This window comes from Centropristis striata, chromosome 8 (genome assembly GCF_030273125.1).
Source record: "Centropristis striata isolate RG_2023a ecotype Rhode Island chromosome 8, C.striata_1.0, whole genome shotgun sequence".
In the NCBI taxonomy this organism is placed as follows: domain Eukaryota; kingdom Metazoa; phylum Chordata; class Actinopteri; order Perciformes; family Serranidae; genus Centropristis; species Centropristis striata.
Window position 1 is genome coordinate 8932526 of NC_081524.1, and position 26238 is coordinate 8958763.

The window sequence follows — 26238 nt, forward strand, 5'->3', positions numbered from 1 at the left end:
TTTGATTTTTAAAATATTTTATTGGAGAAGTGTTTATATGCAAATGTATATAGATATAGAGCAATAGTATAGCAGTCTATATTCTATTTCTAAGGATTGCCTAATAATATAATAATAATTGTCTTGTTGAGGACTCTTCCAGGCCACACTTTGTGTAGTAAATGATAAAATACAATTATTTTAAAAGAAAACAAAATTACAGATTTAGAGAGCAAAGAACATTTTAGACCACGAAGATTTAGCACAATAAACAAAATCATATAAAAGAAAAAATGATTAGCAAAGCACATTTCCAAAGGCACAAGAGACAGTCCATTCAACTGATACCTGAAAGAACTGAAATTAATAAAATAAAAAAAAAATAAAAAACATAACTTCCGCAAAAGCAAGCAACTTTAATTATGTTCACATTCACCTTTTTTTATTGACTTCTCAGGTATCTAGAGCTGGATGTCACACATATCCTCAAGCACAATGATAAATCATGAGAGACGCTTTAATTCACCTCTTCAAATTCATCAGTATTGGCCACCAGCACCAGCCATGCTGCCATCATTTTTTTATTCTTGTCCGTCTCTCCATAATAAAGTGACAAAAAACTGGTCAATCCAGTTTCTTCAGCAAAGGCACATCTAAAAAATTTGGTCTTCATTATTCTCAGCTGACTGAGAGAAAGTCATCACATTTGGTTTTTACAATTTCCTGTAAGCAGTCAGTGTTCAGACTAATTTATGCAGCATGCAGCAGAAGCTTGATAATAAACTTAATTTCTTTAAGACATTTATTTATGTCCTATATGCCAAACCTCTACATTAGCCTCATCATTTCAATCTTTTCTTAAAACTGAATGTTTGTGACGCTTTAAGTTACTAATTCTGTCTTCTACTTTTAGTATACATCATATTTCAGTATAATTCACGTCACATTTAACATGTTAAACTAATTTCTGATCATCTTCCCCAATTTTGTCATTTCACCTCTTCACCATTGACAGGTTTTAACTTTTTATTTTCTTTATTCATTAGCGATGAATCCCCAATTGCCTGAAGTGTTTATCTTGCTTTTTAAAAAGCCTTTTATGATCTTACTGCAGGGTATTGGCACATCATGAGGTGTGTACAGCTATTTTTGCCGATGCCATAGTCATGGGCGAGGTATGGAGCCCAGGGCCAAAAATAGGGAATATAATCTCATCAAAATTGTGTGTTAAAGTGACAAGGTGCTTCGCTCTGCCCCCATCCCAAAATGACACCTCTCCCTTATCCATGTTGAGCTTAATGCGGATCCTTTCGGGGCGCTGCTGCACCTGCAGCTCCGTACGCTCCGGTGTAGAGACGGTGTACACCCCTTTGCTCAGTCCGATGGACCACACGCCACGGTTTGTAGAGACGGTGAACTTCTTTTTACGAGGCACGGTCTCTTTGCACACTCCCACAATCCACTTTGGGTTGTCGCCAACGACGACATCCCACTTGTGTTTCCCGGAGGTGAACCCTTGAGCACCGAGAACGAAGACGCAGGGATCAAAGCGCTCCGGGTTGTCGGGGGCGGTCAGCCGCTCCGTGCTCTCCTTCACACTGGACAGGTCGGGGCTCAGAGACAGCCACGGGGAGGCCGTGTTCGGGTCCAACACCACCTGATCTGCAGAGGAAGAGACAAGATGCAACTGTGTTATAGAAGAGCTGAGCAGTTATGGCAAAAGTCAGAATTACACACAGTTTTTTTGGTCAATATTAAGATCCTTATTTTTTTACAAGATTACTCGTTGACTTTGGACACATCTTTTGTGATCAGTAGGTTTTCTTAAACTTTAAATATAATCAAACTTAACCCCCCTTAAAACCACAGGGCCTTCCCAACTCTTAAAGTGTGGTTTACTCACTATATTTGACATGGGTCTGCATGTTCTTCCAGATTTTGAAGCTCAAAGCCCCGACATGTTTGCCCATGTTCAAAAGACCATCGTGAGGGAGACGGGGCTCCATACGAACCCACTGGGCTCTGAAGAAAAGATGGCAATATGTGAAGTTAACACGAGACATTTTTATATCCACAACATACAGCAGAAACCTGGACAAAGCATTGATAAAGAGCTGAATGACACAAAAGTTTACTTTGCAGTGGATATGTACATATACAGATTTAAAGATTTTATGGCATGCAATATTTGTGGCAACTAGAGTGAGTTTTGCTGTTACTTACTGTCTTTTTAACTTCTGGAAATTCTGAAACATGAAAACAGAGTAATTGAGATTAGTTTAGGGTTTTTTTAAGCCTCAGAAACAAAACAGTAATGCCATGTGTGATTATGGCTTTGAAATGGCTTCTATTTTTTTAATCAATTTTCAACTTCAAAGACAACTTACAACATCCATGGACATTTTTTCATTTGGTTAGACATTTGGCACATTAGACGAATAACAAATGACAATAAATAATTGAATAAATAATACTAATACATTGAAAAAAATTAAAATAAAGTGGACGCACTTAACACTGACGAACAAATAAAAACCAAAGTAAAATGAAAAGCACACAAGAGGTCACATAGGACATATATATATATGGTTATAACTACAGAAGAATTAAGAAAGGGTTTAAATAAATCCTGAAATAAATAAATGAGGAAATATAGTATAATTAATAATCAACTATGGACGTTTTTCAAAGGATTACTACTTTATTTGATAATTGTACATGTTTTTATTGCATGGAACTTGTTTCATATTTATCAATGTATTTACTTAATACTGACTTAAGTGGCACTCCACACAAAACAAGATACAGGTTAATAAGTCTAATAACTAAACGAGCTCGGTCTCTTACCTGCAGGAGAGGCAGGTCTTCATTTCCCATCTCTTTCTTCAGCTCGTCACTGAGCTTTTTCATTTCCTCAATGTCTTTGTTTGCGGACTGGATCAGCTCCTCCATTTTAGCCATCTTCTCCTCCTCGTCACAAGCCAGGGCTTTTAGGCGCAGAGCTTCCTCCGTGACCAGTGCAATGCGGAGCCTCTCGAACTCCGCCTTGATCTGCTTCTCTGCCAGCTCTGCTTGATACTGCGTTAAGAAAATACAGTTTAAATGAAGATCTGTGCAGCCTGTGGTGTGTTATATGTCTTGTTCTATGTCACAGTATGGGCGGTCTATCTGCTTGAGTACCATGCATGTACTGCAGAACACTTCATCTCACATCTAAATGTGGAAGGGAAGAATTTCTTTCAAACAGCTGATAACTGTTTGTTATGGTAATTTATCAGCTTTCAGTTAGAGCGTGACCGATATAGGGTTTTTGAGAGTAATAGCGATACTGATTTTAGAGGGGGAAATTCATTGATAACCTATTTGGCGGCCGACATAGTAATTTTTTTGAGTTGGAATGAAAATAGACCTTTTTTATGTGGATTGTGCACCGATTTTTCCCCACTCTGCAAATGTAACCAAAGAGCTACTTTCTCAAACATAAAACTTTATGAACTAATATTAAACATCGTTATACATTATACAAACAATGTTTCACACTGTCATACAATTATGTAAGTAGCCTCAAAATTGCACTCAAGTACAGTACTTGAGTAAACTTTTTAAAATAAAAAAAACTACTGCAAACATCAAAAACGCTTATAAGTATGACCTATTCTATATTGTCTGATTCTGTCTGATAGATAGATAGATAGATAGATAGATAGATAGATAGATAGATAGATAGATAGATACTTTATAGTAAATTATAGAATTCAATTGTTTTCCGCATACTTCTTACTAAAAGTGGGGGTAGAGGTTAAAACTCAAAAAACATGCTATGGTTTCAGCTATTAGTGTAATAGAAAGTAATAAAAAAGGCTACTAGAAAACACACAAAAAAAAAAGTAAAACATGCTAGTCTATACACGGCTGCATGTAACAGGCTGCTGTCTCTCTGGTGCCATGACAACGCATATGATCATTGAGAAACTACAGAATAAATAGGAATTTAAAAAAATTACTAAATAAACAGCATTACTGTTTAGTTTCAGTCGATTGCTGACTATTTAAAAAAAAGTATATATATATTTAACGTCTCTAAATCACGTTTTCATTTTATATTTAAATTTTTTATGTGTATATATCTCCTGATGGAGAGCAGGCAGCTGGATGCAGATTCTGAAGCAACATGAACCACAAACAATATACAAATATCTATTATTATTGTTTTTTACAACTGTATTTATCGATCAAATCAAGAAAATCAAAAGGGCTGCTTTGAGATCCTGTATAAGAGTAGTGGAGAGAGATTTTTTTTAAAACTCGGCAGCAGATTATGGACGAGCGGAGTCAATTAATGTTAAGTTAAAACATTAAACAGAACAAGAGGGGTGTAAACCTGTTCACGTTATCTCTTCCAAGGACCAGAGATGTCTAAAGGTACTGGATGAGTTTGCAGGTTGTATAATAATAACAATAATAATAAACTAGTTTAATGATTAAACACAGATTAATGTAATACGAACACCGTGAGATGTGACAGCAACTTTACCTTGATGTATTCCTTTGCGTTGCTCATTTTACGGGTCGTTTTCTTGTAGGACTCAATTTTTTTTTCAAAAATCTGGACTTTGAAGCCCAGCTCTTTCTGTGGGGTGAAAAAGCAGAGGAGGAAAAACATGAAGCAACCAAAAGAAAACAGCATCATCATCAGAACTTGTTTCGGGCCTGTGACTGGTGTTCTGTATCCTCACGGTCTTTCATTTTCAAATTATTAAGTAACCAGAAGAGGTGGATTTGGATTATGTTTATTCCTGGGGCCATATATGGAACAGTCTGAACAAATATGTACTAGGAGGGAAATACAGGTTTACAGAAAGTGGTTGTAATATAACTTCCATGTGCAGTCTTATTTAAGTTTGATGTTAGATAATGTACGTTTCATCAAAATGCTGCTGACTCAGGCGATCCCTGGTTTTCTCAAATTACAGGGACACAGGAAACTAGAGAAAGCACAAGTGTGATTAGAAACATTAACAACGGCTCTGTTTGACTTGGTTTTTTGCACTTTGGCTCATTTACACAGCTTGGACGCATAACGAAATTGAGTCATTAATCTTTAAAAAGTGAGAAGAGACAAAAGACCCAGCTCTTTCATGAACACCTTTACACATGATAGGCATGGATGACAGGGGGAAAAACAAAAAAACAGACTTCTTTTGTTACAAACTTCTATCCTTGGGCTGAGATACTGAACCCCAGATTGTGAATGTGAATGGACATTTCATGTCTTAATTTATTTAATTTCTTCTAATTATTATAATGATTGTGGCTTACAGGTAATGAAGACCTAAAATTCAGTGTCTCAAATTTTTTTGAATATTACAAAAGACCGATTTGTTTAATATGGAAATTTTGGCCTCTAAAAAGTATGTTCATCTATATGCACTCAACAGTTGGTTTCTATAAAAGTTCAATCTATTTACCATTTACAAGTCACAAATATCTGCTGATAAAAAGGCTTATTGAAGTGATTGAGAAAATAGACTTTATAGTAGTAACAATCCTATAATAAACCTATCTGTAACTGTATTATTACTGTACTTGTTGATAGTTGATCAGATCATGTGTTTCTACCCCTTTAAGATAATGGCCTATGTCAAGTGTGTGACTTAAGCAGATTTATTATATGCCTAAGTCAAAATAAAATGTGACTTAGGCAATTTTTTTAACATGCATTTGTGGTAACACTATATTTTGAAGGTGTCTACATAAGAGTGACATGAGCGTGTCATAAACATGACATGGGATGTGTCATGAACGTTAATGACACTTTGAAGTAACATTAATGCTTATGATATTTGCCATGTCATGTTTCTGACAGGCTTATGTGACTCTTATGTAGACACCTTCAAAATAAAGTCTTACCATATCTTGCTTAAGTCACAAAGGCATGTTCAAAAAATTGCCTAAGTCATTTATTTCTCTTAAGTTACATAATTTACACACAGTGTTATTACTATGCCAATAGCCATCCTTTGTTACATCCTTTTTAGTGGGGCGGATTAGCTGAACAATCGTTCACTTTGTGATAAAAGCATGAAATTTGGTAGATGTGTTGGTGAATATGTTTCGAACAAATCTGGATATTGGGCCACCTCAAAAGCGCCCCCTAGTGGCCGTGGCAGGCATTTGTTATACAAATAAATCAATGATGAATAAAAACTGCCCTTTTAATAATACCAACTGGTGATGAATTGTATATTGTTGGAAAGCCTGATTAGTCACCTTTACAACGAGGTACAGCTTGTAAGGATCGTGCATTCATGGAATGAGCAACGGGGCTAAACGCGTGGGTAGCACCCCCCAAAAATGTGCATCCCCTGTGGGGCGGATTAGCTCAATAAATCACAAGAATTGTTTATTTTGTGATAGAAGCACACAATTTGGTGGATGTGTTGGTGGATATGTTTCAAACAAATCTGTATATTAGGCCATCGCAAATTCGCCCCCCTAGTGGCCATAGCAGTCATTTTCTTCGTTAAAATTACAAAAAATATTTAAATTATTTCTTAAAATATTTAAAAAATGTAAACTAAATATACAAACGTAAATTAAAAAATGTAAATACACATATTAAATTAACAAAAATCCAGTTAGACACTCTTTCAGTTATTTTTCCTGCCCCCCCACAATCGGGCTAGCCATCGAGCTAGCTAGCAAATGAGCTAGCTAGCATTTGCTTCCTGGGACAAGCAGTGCAGTGGACTGTCCATCAAGGTATGTCTAAATATTTCATTTCACCTGTTATAATTATGAATAAAATATGCTATGAACATCATAAAGGCTAAAGAGAAAAACAATCATCATGGGCCTTGGCGGAAAAGTAAATTAGCAAGATAGCAAAAATAGGTACTTAAGCTAGCTAGTTAGCTTGGAACATGTATCAGTGGCTGTTGGGTGTGAAAGCTTACTAAGAATCTGTTAAATTATGTCCTGTGGAATGTGGACATCTCTCTCTGCACACACACACACACACACACACACACACACACACACACACACACACAGGCACACTATATGTAATGTCTCCTTTGCCCATGTGGTTCTTTTTTTCTTTTTTTAAATGTATTTTATAACTCCATCACAGTTAGTCAGGCGGCTTAGGACCAGATTTGAGAAGAAAGGGGACACGCCGGACAAAAGCACCAACATTTTTCCACATGCTCTCTATCACCAAAGGTTTCAACTTTTGGTAGGAGCCACTTCATCAAGATTGCAGATAGGAGACGGCAGCCATATAAGCCATAAGTCTATGAGAACCAATATATCTTCCAAGCCACTTAGAAGGTCAATCTTGGTGTCAAAATATACATTTTCTGGGTCAAAGAATCATTTAAAGCTATTGAGAATATCACTGGATGACTCACTGTAAATAATTTGTTGATCAAGATCTGACATGAGATGAAAGTGTACCCTTGATTTTTTTGAGCAGTGTACATGGCAGCTAATCCACACTCCCGTGAACATTGATTCCAAACAGTTTCAACTCAGGATTCCCTGCTGCAGCACTTGAAGCGAGTTGCCCAGTCTGAGTGAAAATGAACATATCTATTTGATAAAATAATCATCTAGTGATATTCTCAATAGCTTTACATGATTCCTGGACCCAGAAAATGTATATTTTGACACCAAGATTGACCTTCTAAGTGGCTTGGAAGATATAGCATTTCTCATAGACTTTATATGGCTGCCATCACCGCAATCTTGATGAAGTGGCTCCTACTAAAAATTGAAACCTATAATGATAGAGAGTATGTGGAAAAAATGTGGTGCTTTTGTCCGGCGTGTCCCTTTATTTGGCTAAGCCGCCTGACTAAGTCACACACCTCAGTACAAGGATTTTGCCAGAAAGAGTAACCTGCTACAAGTAACCCTAGTAGAATTTTTAAAATGTATGATTTTTTTCTCTGTCTAAATGTGTTTTGTTTTTATTGTTGCAGATCATACAATATTGAAAATTATTTTTTCTTTTTAAGGAGCAACAGAAGAATACAAGCCAAAGAGGAGGCCGTAGCCTGTGAATGGGAATATCAAGACCTAATAAAATGTTATACAAAGTTAATGTTCTTTTCTATTAGACTGTAATAAAGCTTTTGTCACTTTAACATGTCTCTAAATTATATTTGTGGTGCTGAAAACATGAAACAGCAGCTGTAGGGTAGGCAAAGCATTCCTCGCCAGTAACCACTGGCGGCCATTTTTAAAAATGGCCGCTTTTAAATGACCATTTTTAAAAATGGCCGCCACAGCCATCAGAATTTTTTTTGCGATGGCCCAATATCCAGATTCATTAAACATGTATTCAGCAATGAGTGTACCAAATTTGATGCTTTTATCACAAAATGAACGATTGTTCAGCTAATCCACCCCACTACACAGGGGATGCACATTTTTGGGGGGTGCTACCCACACGTTTAGCCCCGTTGCTCATTCCATGAATGCACGATCCTTACAAGCTGTACCTCGTTGTAAAGGTGACTAATCAGGCTTTCCAACAATATACAATTCATCACCAGTTGGTATTATTAAAAGGGCAGTTTTTATTCATCATTGATTTATTCGTATAACAAATGCCTGCCACGGCCACTAGGGGGCGCTTTTGAGGTGGCCCAATATCCAGATTTGTTTGAAACATATTCACCAACACATCTACCAAATTTCATGCTTTTATCACAAAGTGAACGATTGTTGTAAAATATTGAGCTAATCCGCCCCACTATTTAGAGTGAAATGATCAATAAATGTCATATGTTACACTTTTGGTGAAGTTTTTTGTGTTTCCTGCAAAACTTGAAAAAATGACTTTAGGCGATTATTTTAACAGGGTGACGATATGTTAAAAAAAAATGAAAGGCGTACTTTATTATAAAGGGAATAAACATTTTGGGGACCCTCGTGGTTTACCTTACACATGGGCGCGCCCTCCTTGAGCGGCCACAGCCTGTGTGTGTTGTGCAGGGTGACACAGTCCACGCAGACCGGCTCCTCGTCCTTCTCGCAGTAGAGCTCCAGCGGCTTCAGGTGAAGCGGACAGGCGCCCTCGCTGGGTCGTTTCCGGCCAGACCTGGAGCTGGACTCCTTCAGGAAGGTCTCACAGGCGCTGTTGAGAGCCCGGACGGGGATGTACTGCGACTCGTCAAACACTTTCCTGCACACCGGACACTTCTTGTTGAACTCGAAACTCTTCTGCAGACACTCCTTGCAGAAGCTGTGGGTGCAGGGCAGCAGCACGGGGTCCCGGAAGATGCCCTGACACACGGGGCAGGTCAGGTCCTGCTGTAAGGGCTGAGCCTCCTCCGACATGTCCTCGTCCATACTGTCAGCCATGGCTTCACGGGCCCGCTTCGTTCTGCTTTCGTTATTAAGAAAACCCAACAAATGACGGACGAACACAGAGAACTCGCTCTAACCAGGCTCTGTGTGGTAGGCCAAGGCTTCACCGGTTCACAAAAAACAAGAAAAACAGAATCAGGAACAGGTTTGAAAAGTAGAAAACTCGAACTGGTGTGGCAAGTTCCTATCTGTTCCACCTCGTTCCTCCTTTTCCGTGTTTTGACAGTCTGCAAACCGGATAAGGGGTTTTTACAACAACGCCCCCTAGTGGATCTGGAGGTTGTAACAGAAGTTGTTATGATATGTTCCCTGTACCAGGGTTATTATAGTTAATCCTCTGGAGTCACCAAAAGCGCCAAAGCATGACTTCTTCATCACACCGAGACATAAAATCAAAGGAGACAACATCAAATATATTTAGTATGAAATGATAGAACTGGATGTAACCCTCTTATATGTTATATTTGCAACCTTTGTTCACATTTGCAACATTTCAAATTCTTTATTGAGCATGATAGTGTTTTGAAAGTAAAAAAAAAAGATTCAAAATCACATTTATGTTGGACTAAAGGACTAAAAAGACACAAAATGACCAAGAAAAGACACAAAATTACAAAAAAAAAGACACAAAATTACAAAAAAAGACACAACAAAAGACACAAAATGACCAAAAAAGACACAAAAAGACACACATTAACCAAAAAAAGACACAAAATGGCCAAAAAGACACAAACCGACTAAAAAACCAGAGTTGGATGACAGGATTGCACACAATCACAAGATCACATTTATGTAGGTTTTTCTTTGTTTCTTTTTGGTTCCAAATGATGATGATTTTGGTTATTATCCAGAAAACCATGGAAAATGTCTAGATATCAGCTCTTAAATTAAACTCTCATGAGCCATTTTGTTGTTATCATTATATTTGTCCAAACAAATGTACCTTTAGTTATACCAGGCATTAAAATTAACAATAAATTGAAGAAAGCAATGGTCTAATAATTTTTTTCCATGACTGTATATAATAGTATGTCCAAAAATGACAAGAAATGCTTTACAATAGTATGTTAATCATGGATATTGCCCAAATTCCCCAAACAAATATTGTCTAAAAACCACCACATTATAGCACGCCCCAAAAAACAAACAAACACCATAATATAGTATGTCCCAGAAAAAACGGCATACTAATACTATAGTATGTTGAAAAATGTCAAAAACGCTCATAGTGTAGTTTGTCCAAATGCCTTAAAATGCTTTGGAATAGTATGATGATCATCACAAAGAATAAACAAATGATCACATTCTGTTTAATTTATACATTTTATAAAAGTTTTTCTGAAGGGAAAAGAGAGAGAGGGGAATTATGATAATATATATTATTCTTAAATGGGTCATTCTGCATCATAGGTGACACTTTAAGCATTACTTTTCACACTTTAAGTATATTTGGATGCTGATTTTGAATACCACATTTTTACTTGTAACAGAGTATTTTTACACAGTGATAGTACTACTTTTATTCAAGTAGAAGCTTTGAGCACTTCATATGAACAAAGTGAGCTGCTTAATTAAACATAATGAACCCATAAACTTGATGTTTTCTCTATCTTTTAAATTAAAACTCACAGGACCATGAGCCTAACAGATTAGCTTGTGTCTGCATGGGAAAGACCACACCAAAACTTGTATTCCTGCTGGTCTCTGATAACCTAACAGACACTGTATCATGATGCTCTATCATGCCTGAGTTAAGAAAACTCTCTGTCTTCCCCTTTTAGCAGACTGACTAGTATTAGCCATTTACAGTCATGGAAAAAATTATATGATGTTTATTTTAATGCCTGGTACAACTAAAAGTACATTTGTTTGGACAATTATAATGATAACAACTAAATAGCTAATAAGAGTTTAATTTAAGAGCTGATATCTAGACATTTTACATGGTTTTCTGGAAAATGATTTTGGTTATTATCAAGAAAACCATGGAAAATATCTAGATATCAGCTCTTCAATTAAAGTCTTATGAGCTATTTTAGTTGTTATCATTATATTTGTTCATGACTGTATATGTCTAGTTGTTCATGTAATACAGTATTTCTTTAGTTTTCTTTAAGGACAGATTGTCTTAGTTTCCTGATATCACTGTATCACTCCTGTTTGTCAGGTTTTCATATTCAAGCTTTTGTAGCCGTATATCTATTAAAAAAGAAAGAATATTTAATTGATTGGTCCTTTATTCTTGGAGTTCATGATACAACTATATTGAGCGTCATGAACATTGCAGTGATTGTGCTGATGCTCTGCCCCCTCCCTGGGTTAAAAAAACTGCTCTGTCATTAAGAGCCTTGGTGTGTTTTTTTTGACAGTGAGTTCAAATTTGACAGGCAAATTGGCTATGTGGTAAAAAGTGCATTTTTCCAGCTGCAACTTCTGGCCAGGGTAAAACCATACCTCTCTCCTAGTGACCTAGTTAATTTCCTCAAAACTAGATTTTTGCAACTCATTGTACAAAGGTTTAGACCAGAGCTCATTGCAACACCTACAACGTGTGCAAAATGCTGCTCCTCATCTTCTAACAGGCACAACGGAACAGGAACACACATCCCCAGTTCTGGCCTCTCTGCACTGACTTCCTGTCCGTTTCAGAATTGATTTTAAGATCCTGATCTTTGTTTTTAAAATTTTAAACCGTTTGGCCCCAGCGTATTTAGCTGAACTAAATGTTCACAGACCGACCAGAGCTCTGAGGTCTAAATGAGTCATACCTGGATGTGCCTAAATGCAGCTAAAAACTAAAGGTGGTCGATCTTTAGTAGTGGCTGCCCCTAAGTTGTGTAACAGTTTACCACTGCATATCCGCTCGTCAGAGACTTTCACACACTGAGGGACAGCGGGTGACACACAGCTGTTGTTTGTTTTGTTTTTATTTTTTCTTTCTTCTTCTTTGCTGGGACGATTAGATTGTATGAATGATCAATTGATTGTAATTCAATTATTGTAAATATTGCTTTCTTTTATTGTTATTAGTTTTTCTTTTCTTAATTCCTTTAAAATGGATAATAGAATTATAATAATTTATTATAAATATTGCTTTTCTTACTGTTATCTTTTTTTTCCTGACGCTTGCTTTGGCAATATGTACAGTGTTATGTCATGCCAATAAAGCCAATTGAATTGAATTGAATTGACTTTGGACATTTTTAAATCTTCTCATAAAATTCACTTTTCTCCCAGGCTTTCGAACCTGTGTGAGAAGAAAGTTGTTTCTGTGTGCTGTATTGTACATCTCATATCATATATTACTTGATGTAATTGTAAATTGTAATTTTTTTAATTTTATTTTTTGTTATTCATTTATGTATCTTTTGGGTTTTTTGTTGTTGTTATTCATTTATGTAAAGCACTTTGGTCAACCTCGGTTGTGTATAAGGTGCTCTACAAATAAACGTGACCTATGATCTTAATATCCAGCAGATGGAGACAAAGTGACATTCTGTCCCACCACATAATGTAACGGGCTAATGTTTGGTCATCCTGCTAAAGTGAAGTTGCAAAAAACAGATGCAAACTCACCATCTGCAACAAGCTCATGTCCTTTTAAAGATATTTGCTCTATGACTAACTATTTACAACAGAAACCAAAACAGTTTATCTCAGTGTAGTCATAGTTAAATCCACGTACGCTGCGGTTACACACATTTCATGTTAAGGTTATTTACTAAAACTTTTAAAATATCTAAAATGCCTTAAAATATTGTTCCACTCTCAATCTTCTCATCTCACCTTCATTTCCTATGTATTTTATGAGTGATGAATTTTATTTTATTCATTTAAACATCATGAGTCGGCATGCCAGCTACTTAAGAGTTAGATGTGGGTCTCTATTACAAAGGAATATATAAATTAATGGATATTCCATGTAATGCACCAAAAATAATACCATAAAATATATGCATTTCTGTCACAAATTGGTAGATTTGACACCCTGCCAACACATAATGTATGAAAGAAGCTACATTTCAATCATAGGTTGTAGGTTTCTTTCTATAAAGTAAGAATGAGTCAGTATTTTTGATGCACTGCTTAAATATTAAATGTGACCGTAAGGTTTGTGATTAATTTTATTTTATTCATTTAAACATCATGAGTCAGCATGCCAGCTACTTAAGAGTTAGATGTGGTTCTCTATTATAACGGACTCTATAAACTAATTGATATTCCATTTAATGCACCAAAAATAATACCATAAAATATATGCATTTCTGTCACAAATTGGTAGATTTGACACCCTCCCAACACGTAATGTATGAAAGAAGCTACATTTCAATATGTTGTAGGTAGAATCAGTCAGTATTTTTGCTGCACTGCTTCAATATTAAATGTGACCGTAAGGTTTGTGAAAGTCACAGCAACAAATTTAACACAGGAAATCCACAGGGGAACTGTAGGTTTGACATTTGTACCAGTGAAGTCGCACGAATAATCTGTTTTCGTGAGAGTTTCGCCTTTTCTAGAAGGTTCACAGCACAGAGTTGTTTTGTAATCTTTTGTGTTTTAATGTGGGTGTTAGAAAAACTTGAGGGTTAAGGCTTCACAGGTGACAACAAACTGACATTGACACTGGTGATGCATCTCAAATTAAGAAATGTATTCTTTGTAAATCTAAAATTGAGCGGAAGAAGTATTTACATCTATTACTTAAATAAAAGTACTAATACCACACTGTGAAATTACTCCACTACAAGAAAAAACCCTGTATTCAAATTTTACTTCAGTAAAAGTATCAGCACCAAAATGTTCTTGTTATGCAGAATGAACCCACTCAGATTGTTATATATATTTTAAATATATTTTCAGTTTATTTGTAGTGATGCATTTATCTAAACAATGTTTAATTTAGTAAAGATAGGGCTTATTTTGACTACTTAATATACTGTTATGAGTTTGAATTTAAAAAAAAAGTCTAATCACTTTAAATTGATCATGTTTTTATGTTAAATCTCGACCTGAAAAGTAATTGTCAGCTTAATGTAGTGGAGTAAAAAGTGCAATATTTGCCTCAAAATTTAGTGAAGTATAAAGTTACATAAGTAAAACTACAAACGTTTCAGCATCAAAATGCACTTTAAGTATCAAAAGTAAAAATGTGCATTATGCAGAATGGCCCCACTCAGATTGTTTTATATATTCTAAATATATTATTTGATTATTATTATTGATACATTTATGTAAGCAGGATGTGTTGTTGACAGGTTAGGGCTCATTTTAACTACTTAATATACTGTTATGTGTCTTAATTATAAGAATGCACATTGATGACCTGTTTTCATGTTAAATCTCGACCTGAAAAGTAACTAAAGCTGTCAGCTAAATGTAGTGGAGTAAAAAGTACAATATTTGCCTCTAAAATGTAGTGGAGTAGAAGTATTAAGTTACATAAAATGGAAATACTCAAGTAAAGTACAAATGCTTCAGTACAGTTCTTAAGAAAGAGGAGGAGGCCTCTGAAAGACTATGAGAGACACAAGATGATTGTGCAGAGGTTAAAAATTCAGAGCAAAAACCACAATTGTGCCAAGACCAGTTCCCTCTTCTCACACACTAAAACATTTTTCAATGGTTTCAATATGACGGTTTGTGCAGATGGAGGTCATTTAAATTCTTCTTAACTTTGTCTTTGTGTTTTACAGATATGAGATTTTTTAGACTGATTGATTGAATTATTTGATAATTAAGCCTATAACCCTGTACTGCAGTCATTGCATATGTTAAAATACTAACTGGAGCTGAAGGCTTATTTTCTTTGTGGCCTACTACAAGATAAAACAACGAAATACACAATGAAGACAATGCAATCAACACATTATCAGCAGGCGGTGGGGAAGCTATGCTCATTAACCCTTTGGAGTCTTGGGCTATTTTGTCCATTTTTTTTAAATACTTTTCATTCTGCCACTTGGGGAAAAAAAAGTGTAACATGCATATTTAACATATTTAACATCGCTGATAATTATTTTTTTCACTTTGACTTACTGGATGACATTAATAATTTTTAGTCAATTTTGGTCTTTTTTTAGTCATTTTGTGTCTTTTTTTTGTCATTTTGTGTCCTTTTTTGGTCTGGCATACACTCTGTAACTGGACACTAATTCATGTTGTCTTGTTTTTTAAGATGTTTATGATTTTAGACTTTGTAAGGTGACCTTGGGTGACATGAAAGGCGCCTATAAATTAAATGTATTATTATTATTATTATTATTATTATTATTATTATTATTATTATTATTATTTTGTGTCTTTTTTTGTCATTTTGTCATTTGATGTATTTTTTTTGTCATTTTGTGTCTTTTTTTGGTCATTTTGTGTCTTTTTTTAGTCATTTTGTGTCTTTTTTGTCATTTTATGTATTTTTTGATCATTTTGTGTCTTTTTTGTCATTTTGTGTCTTTTTTTGGTCATTATGTGTCTTTTTTAGTCCTTTTGTGTCTTTTTTTAGTCATTTTATGTATTTTTGGTCATTTTGTGTCTTTTTTTTTGGTCATTTTGTGTCTTTTTTAGTCCTTTTGTGTCTTTTTTTAGTCATTTTATGTATTTTTGGTCATTTTATGTCTTTTTTTGGTCATTTATGTAATCTGATAATTATTTTTTTCACTTTGACTTACTGGATCAACATTTTGAACCTTAGAGAAACCAAGAGTTCTTTATTTATATACTAAATATACTTGACCTTATCTCCACCACGTTTTATGTTGTGACGTCATGAAGAAGTAATGCGCCCATGATTTCACTGACTCAAGAGGATTAAACATAAAAAGGTTAAACATTAATTGAATTAAATATGCTTTAAAAAAAAAAAAAAAAGACATGTTCAACCTGCTCTGTGACTCAGTTTCACATGAGTGTGCAGATTATTCCACCTGCACAATAACAGCTGTATGCACCACAAAAACCATATAAAGATGTGCATTTATAACAACAGAAAGGTTAAAAACATGTTCTGCAATGATAACATGAGAACGATTTAACCTAATGGTAGAAAAACCCCAGTAACCACACATGGCCTGAAACCAAAATCCATCCGAGATTTGAGATGTGAACTCTGTCCTCGTTCCTTCTGGTAAGAAACGAAACGGACCCATACATTTCAGTGCCTCGTCAGGTGATGTAACCATCACTGATGCCATGGATGAAGAGCCTCCAGAGTATTTGGTTTCTGATGTTAGCGACATACTAACCTACAATGTGGTGACACTACTTTGAGTCAAAACCAGAAACTGCAACAGGAAGCAAAGGTTCAAAACGAGGGGGGGTTAACATCACCATTTCTGCAGGTGCGGAAACAGCAGCGAGAGGAAAATATTACCAATGTGTTCTGATACGTCTGATACAAAAATAACTTCTTTATCGCATATCACCGTGGTTTATGCATCTCACCTAGACTGCCACTATATCAGATTTTTACTACATGATTATGGTAGCCAGAAGAATTCATTATAATAATATCAGAACAATATCTATAGAAATTATATATACTGTCATGGAAAAAATGATTAGACCACCCTGGTTTTCTTCAATTTCTTGTTCATTTTAATGCCTGGTACAACTAAAGGTACATTTGTTTGGACAAATATAATGATAACAACAAAAATAGCTCAAAAGAGTTTAGTTTTTTTCCATGGTTTTCCTGATAATAACCAAAATCTAATGATAACAACAAAAGTAGCTGATAACTAGCCATTTTCCATGGTTTTCTTGATAATGATTTTGGTTATTATCAAGAAAACCATGGAAAATGGCTAGATATTGGCTCTTATATCAAACTCTTAGGAGTTATTTTTGTTGTTATCATTATATTTGCCCAAATAAATGTACCTTTAGTTGCACCAGGCATTAAAATGAACAAGAAATTGAAGAAAAAGGGTGGTCTAATATTTTTTATTTCCATGACTCCATATAGAAAATATATATAAAGATATTAGTGAAATGTATCTTTAAATTTTGCTTATTGTGACTTTTGTTTCTTTTACACTCAAAATATAACTTTTGGATATTGGGGATGGAGTTTATAACCATATTTGTGCAAAAATACACAATTAAAATGATTTAAGAGGCCGATATGTTATCAATTTCTTTTTTTTCTTCTTTATTTTTAATACTGGTTTACCCCTACATCTCACCACCATCATCACAGGAAGTTGAAGATAATGTTAATTTTACAACCCCCGATTCTAAGAAAGGTAGGACGATGTGTGAAAACAAAATAAAATAAGTAGTAGAGTATATTTCCACGAAAAGAAATTTGAAAAAAGTTTGAATATGTGTGAAAATGGGTTGTCTTTGTAAGTTTTCAACTGCATATATGTCAAGTATTAGTTAATAATTGCATTTTATTTACACTTCAGACAATGTCCAAACTTTTTTGAAACACGGGTGCTGAATTATTACTCTGATTACATCTGCTGTGTAAAATTATGTGGTTGCTATTCAAACATAGCAACGTGACAGCCCACACTGTAGAGCAAAAAATATAGGAATCAAAACTAGCATGTGGAAATGTGTTGTGTTTTTTTTTGTCTTTAGATATTTGTATTTCTTTCACTTCCTCAAGTGAAAATATCTCCATGGTTTTCACACTTTGGACTTACAAAATAAACCTAATTTTAGGAGCACACTCCTGATCTACCACACCTTGTGGAAAATGTGCATAATGCTGCTTTATCTCACTTCACAATCTTAACTAAAGCTTTAATAGGCCGAAAAATGATTGGTGCAAAAAGTGGTGTAATGATGGAATTTTAACTGTCTAAGGAGAATGTGACATGCAGTTTGACAGGTAGTGGTAAAAAATTATAACAATTTCCTGTCTAACACTAGACACTATGGCAGTGGGGTTTTGTTTAGTTTTTAAGCAACCATACATAGAAAGCATTTTTATGGATATCAAAATAAAACACTGTCTAAACCACATTAGGGCTCACCATTTCCATATCTCCTTCACGCTCTTAAATAATAAATCATCCCTCTCCAAACATCTGAAAACTGTAATGTGCCATCATTCTATTTCACAGCTCGACCATACAGTAAGATTTCAGGCGTGCATCAAGTTTCCATTATATGTTAATGCAAATTCAGCTATTTTCCAGTAAAGTTTGTGTCTAGTCTGTCTAGTTTCTCTCTAGTTGTGGGCTGAAGAAAAAAAATAACCGGTTTGCCTTTTTATGGCCAGATGCTTGCACTTCCATCAGCCTCCCCCACCGCAATAATTGTGAAAGCTGCAAAACAGAAGAGGAAAGAAAAGGTGTGAAACAAACAGGAAAAAGCTCAGAACCTTTTGCACTGGAGATGGGCGAGGGGGGAAACAGACAAGACACTGAACAAACCCAGCACTGCTGCAGGTGTCATGCTTTCATGATAGAGAGCTAGTTTGCATACATAGACAAAAAAAGGTGCGATAAAAATCTTGTGGTGTCGAAAATGATAACTGTGTCTATGAAAGGTTAAGTGATCATGATTTATGTGGAGATTTAACACTGATATATGACATATAAATAGTATCTGGGGTTTTTTAAAATGTCATTTTCAATAGTTATTTTTACATTCAGAGCATTTAGTACATATGCCCGTGGTCTCAAATACTTATGTTGGGTTAATTTACTTCCTCTTTACTTTTTTATAATCGCATCTTCTTCCTCAGTATGTTTTCTGGTGAACTGTGACAACATTGTGAAGATTGTGTTAGATATCACTATGTACATGTGGTGCACGAGATAAACAGATCAGCTCAATGGAGGTAAAACTCAGCGCGAAATGCCCTTTTAACAAAGTTAATTCATTTTTTCCATTCTTATTTTCCATTCATTGTCATTTGACCGTCTATTACAACCTTTGTATCAAGGCTGTGCGTTGCAACTGCATTTGAGTGACAGAACATACTGTTCCAAGAATCTGTGCGCTAATACCACGAGATCTAACCACAGTCGTTCCTGTAAGTTTGTAGGTATGATAATAAAGATGAACAGCATGACCACAGGATACTCCTCTCACGATCTTCTTATTGGTGACATTCAAAACTAGGTGAGTTATTAAAGCTGCTTTCAAGTTTTTTTTTTTCTAGAAACATAATGGCATTTTAATGTTTAATATTGTGTGTACTGCAGATTTTATTGGTGTTGCTTTTAGGTGCATCACTTATGATCATCCTTTTATTACTAAACTGCAATTAAATTTGCTTTTAATTTAGTGGCTACACATGCTCCTAAGCTGTAAAGTCGTCTTTGAACATGTGCTAGTTCCTCTGTTAGTGTTACTACTGAAGTGGTAGTTTCACAAGTTGTCTGTGAGTTGTCACCTCTTTTTTTTGACGTTAACAAATCTGGGGGTATATAAAGTATCATATCCAAACCAAATGTGCAATTCAGATGTGATTTATGGCGTCATTTTCTCTATAAAATGTGACATTAAGGACCCCATTAAACAGTGCACATGATAATGTCAGCATGGCAGAAGCACACACGAATGATTAACTTGTTTTAAAGGCACATTAGAGAAGTTGAAACGAAAAAGGGGAGATCATTCATGCATTGAGTCTGGGCAAATGGCATGAGGGTCCATTGTGGTTTATAAAGGAAGTTCTGTTTCATTTATGTAGAACAAAGATGATCTGAGATTAGTAGGTAACTACACCTGAAAGTAGAACTTCCTGCTTACTGAAATGAATGCAATGTTCTCCTGACAGTGCCAGTGTTACTCAATAGGCCGTTTTCATCATAACATACATATATGCACACAACTCAAGTCACAAACTCAGCACTCAGCATGATGTATTTCTATCCAACACCAGCAAATTCTGAAATGAAACAGATGCAGTAGGTGGAGATTCAAAGAAATGTTATTTCAACAGTTTCTGTGGAAAGTGTTTCAGCCTACTCACGCCTTAACATCGTATACGTTTTTTTCGTATATTCATATCCTTATATTGGCGTAAAGTCCCTTCATTAACATGTTACAGACAAGAGGGCAGCAGAAGCTGTATTTCCACCAAGAGATTGCTGGTATTTTAGTCCCAGGACCACTTCATGAGGAACTAAAAGGCCCTTCAGCTCCCTTGTCTGAGTTTCCATAGCAGTCGAAAAGACCTGCGTAGATAAGGCAAAATAATCTGCAGTCGTATGAAGAAGCAGCCTGACAGTGGACACAGCCTGCTGCTGGTCACAGGAGTAAACACTCTGCAGCCTGCAGCTCGATGTGCCCGCCCCTGTCATTTAAACAACACGTGGGGGAAAAAAACAACCTTGGTTAAGTCTCACTGCGACGATATTTACGGCCACGTGTAATGTTTAAAATGCAGAGGAGAAAAATGAAACTAAATCTCATGGGAAGGCTGACATAAATTATGTTTTTACCAAGGACATTTTGCGTTATAAGCATTTTAAGCTTTTCACGTGTCATGAATACACCCGTTCTCTGGCTCATTGTACACTAGACTATATTTATTTGTGTTTGTAGAATGTAACCATTGAGAAACAATCAGAGAATAGCATTTTTAACGTCTTTTCTTCACTGGTTTTCTCATCACAGCATCAACATATCGTCTCTATTTTCGGACAAAGAGAAAAAAAGAGAGATTGCGTGACTGAGTGGTTAGCACGCTAACGCCATCTCTTTTTTTTCTCTTTCTCTATATAAAAGGACAACAGCAAAGCCTAACTTTACTTTTATGTTATAAAACAAGGAAAAAATTTTCTTCTCTGTCCAAAAAAGGTCAATATGAGAGTTATTCCTTGTTTTCTGAAAAGCAGTGCGCAAGTTAAAGCTGCAGTTCTGTGTGTGTTTGACCAATCAGTGACGGTCATCCCTGCAAACCCCAAAAGTTCCTGTTCTCTCAGGCAGTACAACCCCTCTGACCGGGGACAATTTGAGCAGGAAAATGGCCCCAGAACTTAGTTTAGACCCTGGTCTCTGCTGGAGAACACACAATGAGCTCTTTAAAAGGCTCCTGCAGAGTATTGGCTTGTTTCCAGACCTATGAGTCACCGTTTGTTCACTGTTGTTACTTTTCACAAAGTCTTTGTCGACATAAAATTCATTATCAAATTGTTTTGTTTATCCAAATGTCTTTTTAAGAGAAAATACCAACTAAAAAATAATAAGAATTAAACCCCCTATATGGTTGTGTTCCTCCTTATTAGAAAATGCTGGATGTTTTCACACTTCATTCACAGTGAGAGGCGGGTTTACTCTTCTTGTCTGTTGGCTTCCTCTGTGGTAGACCTATAGATGCTGTTAACGACACCACTGGATCACTAGAGACCTTTTCTGCTGTGCAGCTGTGTGAACCTGCTCACTCAGGAGAATACAAAACCAAAGGAATACAATTTGGTGAGTTATTTTTAGACAATTTATATATATTTTCTTTACTGTAATGAATTTATTAAATTAAATTATATTTTCATTATTTGAGGAATTCAATGTTGTAAATCAATGCATTTCAACTGATTTTGTACTCATAAACTAATTACAGATAAAGTAAACAACTGACTCTTTTCATCTCTGTTGACCCGTTTTTCTGTCTGATCAGACAGCTTTAGTTCACGGTGAGAGACCACAGTGAGTTGTGATGTGGTTTTAAATTTTGACAGTATGCCATTATTGCCACGGTGCCATTCAGTAAAAAGCTGCAGCATTTTGTGATGGAGCAACAATCAAATTAGGATTTTGAATCATTTGAAACGTTATCACCACTTGATCATTTATGTTACACATGCTAATTAATATTTTAGTGCACTTATCTTTTCTGAAACTTGCTTCCTCTTAAACAGGAACACCACTTTCTCTTCCTCATCTACTAGCACACAGCAATTCTGTACATACCCCAACAGCAGCATGACTTTCTACAGCTAAGCAGGGAACTAAGATCATGTTGACTGATGCGAAGCAGTTCATCAGGCATCAAACCTTAAAATCCTGCAAAACTATGTACTGTGACACCACAGCCAAGAAGATGCATCGCTGTATTTAACTGTGGTTTGTTCGATTTCCACAACAAGCAAGATATGGCACGGCAGATCTAGCTTGATATTCACCTAGCAAACTAGATGGTATTTCACTTTTTTTCACTTAGTAGAGGACATACAAAAAGAAAAGCAAAAAGGTCTCTTCTTTCAACTAAAATATTATTCCCACATATTTGTCCCGAGGGGACAGAATAAGTAATGCACTCCTTTGTCACAAAGTCCCCAAAAAGTCACTCGCATAGTTACAGATGTCTGCTGTGAACGTTTTCACCAGTGGTGGAAGAAGTATTCAGATCCCTTACTTAAGTAAAAGTATTAATATAACACTGTGAAATTACTCCTCTACAAGTAAAAGTGTTGCATTAAATACTTACTTAAGTAAAAGTACAAAAGTATCAGCTTCAAAATGTACTTAAAGTATCAAAAAGTACTCAATATGAGGAATAATTTCAAAGTTAGGGCTCATTTTAACTACTTAATGTACTGTTATGAGGTTTAATAAAAAATATGTTCACTTTAAATTTATCATGTTTTTTTATGTTAAATCTTCACCTGAAGCAACTAAAACCGTCAGCTTAATGTAGTGGAGTATTAGGTGTAATATTTGCCTCAAAATGTAGTGAAGTAGACGTATAAAGTTGCATTAAATGGAAAAACTCAAGTAAAATACACATACTTAAAAATTGTATTGAAGAACAATTCTTGAGTAAACTGGTTTTTACATGCCCTAAATAAAACAAACAACTGCAAACATCTAAACAGTTTAAAAGTGTGACTTATTCTACGTTGTCTGATTCGGTCTTGACAGACAGACAGACAGACAGGCAGGCAGACAGGCAGGCAGAGAGACAGACAGACAGACAGACAGACAAGAGATAGGTAGGTAGGTAGGTAGGTAGGCAGATAGATAGATAGATAGATAGATAGATAGATAGATAGATAGATAGATAGATAGATAGATAGATAGATAGATAGATAGATAGATAGATAGATAGATAGATAGATAGATAGATAGATAGATAGATAGATAGATAGATAGATAGATAGATAGATAGATAGATACCCACAGACAGATTTTATTTAAAGCTACACAGCACCACCATGTGGCTACACATGTCCAATGCTCAAACCAAATGAATGTCTAGATTACCTCTTCTTCTTCTTTTTTTGTGCAGAGTTCACTGATGGCCGACTTTGGAGTGTTGACGTTTGCTGGAGACAGCTTTGATCTTTCTGACCTTGAAGAATATGGCAATTCCTCTGACGATTACTATTGTTGTGATGAAGGGGATTTGTGCGACCTGAAAGAGGGCGTGCAATTTGAGGCGGTGTTCATCCCGGTTCTCTACACTGTGGCGTTTGTTGTGGGCGTCCTGGGGAACGCAGTGTTGCTGGGAGTCCTGATTCAGAGCAGGAAGGCCTGGAGTGTGACAGACACCTTCATCCTCCACCTGGGTGTGGCAGACGTCCTGCTGCTGGTGACGCTGCCCCTCTGGGCTGCACAGGCTGCTCAAACTCAAGGATGGACCTTTGGCACTCCTCTCTGCAAGATCACAGGAGCTGTTTTTACGGTAAGAGGTGTGCAGCAGGAGGAGATGCACTAACACTGGAAATATGAAGTAAAGATTTTTCATTGCCTCTGATTTCTTTGTACCCTCAGATCAACTTCTACTGTGGGATCTTTCTGCTGGCCTGCATCAGTCTGGACCGCTACATGTCCATCGTCCACGCCACCCAGATGTACTCCCGCAAGAAGCCCTGGGTCGTGCAGGTCAGCTGCTTGGCAGTGTGGCTCTTCTCCCTGCTCCTCTCCATCCCTGAGTGGATCTACTTGGAAGCTGTGAAGGATGAGAGACGACAGAAATCAGAGTGTATTCGCAACTACTTCAAGTTTAACCCCGAGACGGTCGGCGTCTGGCGTCTGGCATCCCGCCTGCTCTACCACAGCGTGGGCTTCCTGCTGCCTTCTGCCGTCTTGATCTTCTGCTACTCCTGCATCCTGCGCCGGCTGCGCTTCGGCTCCCAGGGCCTCCAGAAGCAGAAAGCGTTCAGGGTCATCATAGCCGTGGTGGTGGTTTTCTTCATCTGCTGGACGCCGTACAACATCACGCTGATGGTGGACACGTTTCACACCAACAACAGCAGCGACACCTGCGGGGTCAGGACGTCTCTGGAGAAAGCCAAGATCATCACCTCCTCCATTGGCTACCTCCACTGCAGCCTCAATCCCATCCTGTACGCCTTTGTGGGTGTGAAGTTCCGGCGCCAGCTCCTGGACATCCTGAGGTCTCTGGGCTGCAAGCTGAAGACCACTGCCATACTGCACTCTGTCGGTACCAGCAGGAGAACCTCCATTTGGTCCGAGTCTGGAGACACCTCCAACTCCATTGCTATCTGAGAAAGAGAGAGAGAGAGAGAGACACACACACACAAACATATCAAGATGCATACAATACTGAAAAAGGGGACCAATACTGGAAGAAATGGAGGGACTACATATACGAGAGGTGATTGCATATTCTGTGTGGGAAAATCTGTATTTTTTATTTTATATGATTGTATTTTTCCCCTGGGTCAGGAACGTTTCTCCCCTAGTTTAAATATGTACATATATATATATTCCATTTCTGCTTGTTATGGGGTTTTTGTTTTTTGTTCCGGTGACCTTGTGGATAGCACAGATGAAGGTATTTTGTGTCACTGTGGACCAAGAGAGACTAGAGAACTGTGGGTGCCTTAAAGCCCCTAGACCCGATTCATCAGCCTGATTTCTGCCAGCCCTTTGTTTAGAACAAAACTTGCCATTATGAGGTTTACTGTCGATGACCCTGTCTGATGTACCTGCTCTGTGGGTATAATTATATGTTTGTGTTTTGTTTTTTCACTGAAAAATCAATAAAAAGAAAGTTTAAAAAAAAAAAGATGCATAAACATCAAGAAGCTTAACAACTGAAGGAGACTGATATGAAGGCAGAGACATGGACAGCTGAACAAACTGTTTCTGTAAATGTCCTGTTTATATAAGCTATAACAAGCTTTAATTTCATGTAGTTCACAGTGCTTATGGACCTGAACATGATAAATGGACAAGTATAATTTTGTCTGTCTGGGACTTGAGGTCATACACCTGTACTTGGAGGCAGCAGATCTATTTTTCTTGAAGTAGAAATAGAAAAATGTCCCTGTCTTCACTTCAAGGCAACATTGTAATGTAACATGTAAAACTGTAGTGAGTATTATTACTGCATCTGTCTGCTCTTTTATATACAAACCATCATCTTTTATACCACAGTTTCAATGAATGTATATTATTGTTTTTTTAATGTAAGTGGAATGTTTCAATCCAGAATAAAATGTTATTTTTAAAAATAAACTAGTGTGCTTTCAACATTACAGTACAGCAATAGAGCCAACATGGTCCTCTAAAGGCCAATTCTGATATTTTTTTAGACTAAATGTCTGAAAATGTTACTGTTTTAAGGCAATAAGAGACTAGATAAATATTATATAAAAATGAAATAAATAAACACAGAGCCACATTGAAGACTTTTACTTTTAGACCACCATGTACATTAACAGAAAATTAATAAATACATTTAAATATTTAACACCTAGTCCAAAAAGCTGTTCCTTAGCCATCTAAGTGAACAGAAGAGGATTTAAATTTTTTTTTTTTTATGTGAACCCAATATTTGTGCCACTGGGGCCAGTTTTTTTAAATTAATTCTAGTATTTCAATGAGCCCACACCAGGGAAGGCCACAATAATAATAATAATACATTTATTTATATAGCACCTTTAAAAACAGCGTTCACAAAGTGCTTTGACAGAACAAGCATGAATAAAACAAATGCAAAAATAAGAA

General features: G+C 36.3%; 2 protein-coding genes across 2 annotated transcripts; one reads left to right on the forward strand and one right to left on the reverse strand.

The window, feature by feature from the left end:
* trim35-28 (tripartite motif containing 35-28) lies at positions 1–9724 on the reverse strand. The gene is made up of 6 exons (XM_059340176.1): positions 8929–9724; positions 4514–4609; positions 2827–3057; positions 2203–2225; positions 1883–2001; positions 1–1641 (listed from the first exon to the last, which is right to left on the reverse strand). The coding sequence occupies exons 1-6, from the start codon at positions 9349–9351 to the stop codon at positions 1106–1108; spliced, it is 1428 nt and encodes a 475-aa protein (XP_059196159.1). The 5' UTR covers positions 9352–9724; the 3' UTR covers positions 1–1105.
* Positions 9725–21145: 11421 nt separating this feature from the next.
* LOC131976403 (C-X-C chemokine receptor type 3-like) lies at positions 21146–25731 on the forward strand. The gene is made up of 3 exons (XM_059339428.1): positions 21146–21738; positions 23549–23944; positions 24034–25731. The coding sequence occupies exons 2-3, from the start codon at positions 23558–23560 to the stop codon at positions 24769–24771; spliced, it is 1125 nt and encodes a 374-aa protein (XP_059195411.1). The 5' UTR covers positions 21146–21738; positions 23549–23557; the 3' UTR covers positions 24772–25731.
* The last annotated feature ends 507 nt before the right edge of the window (positions 25732–26238 follow it).

Bases quoted from the DNA above. Each gene is read 5' to 3' on its own strand.
- trim35-28 (XM_059340176.1), bottom strand. From the start codon at position 9,351: ATGGCTGACAGTATGGACGAGGACATGTCGGAGGAGGCTCAGCCCTTA. The intron at 4,610-8,928 runs GTAAACCACGAG...TTCACCCCACAG, and splicing joins AGGGCGCGCCCATGTGTAAG to AAAGAGCTGGGCTTCAAAGT. The intron at 3,058-4,513 runs GTAAAGTTGCTG...TTCTTAACGCAG, and splicing joins ACGCAAAGGAATACATCAAG to TATCAAGCAGAGCTGGCAGA.
- LOC131976403 (XM_059339428.1), top strand. From the start codon at position 23,558: ATGGCCGACTTTGGAGTGTTGACGTTTGCTGGAGACAGCTTTGATCTT. The intron at 23,945-24,033 runs GTAAGAGGTGTG...TTGTACCCTCAG, and splicing joins TCACAGGAGCTGTTTTTACG to ATCAACTTCTACTGTGGGAT.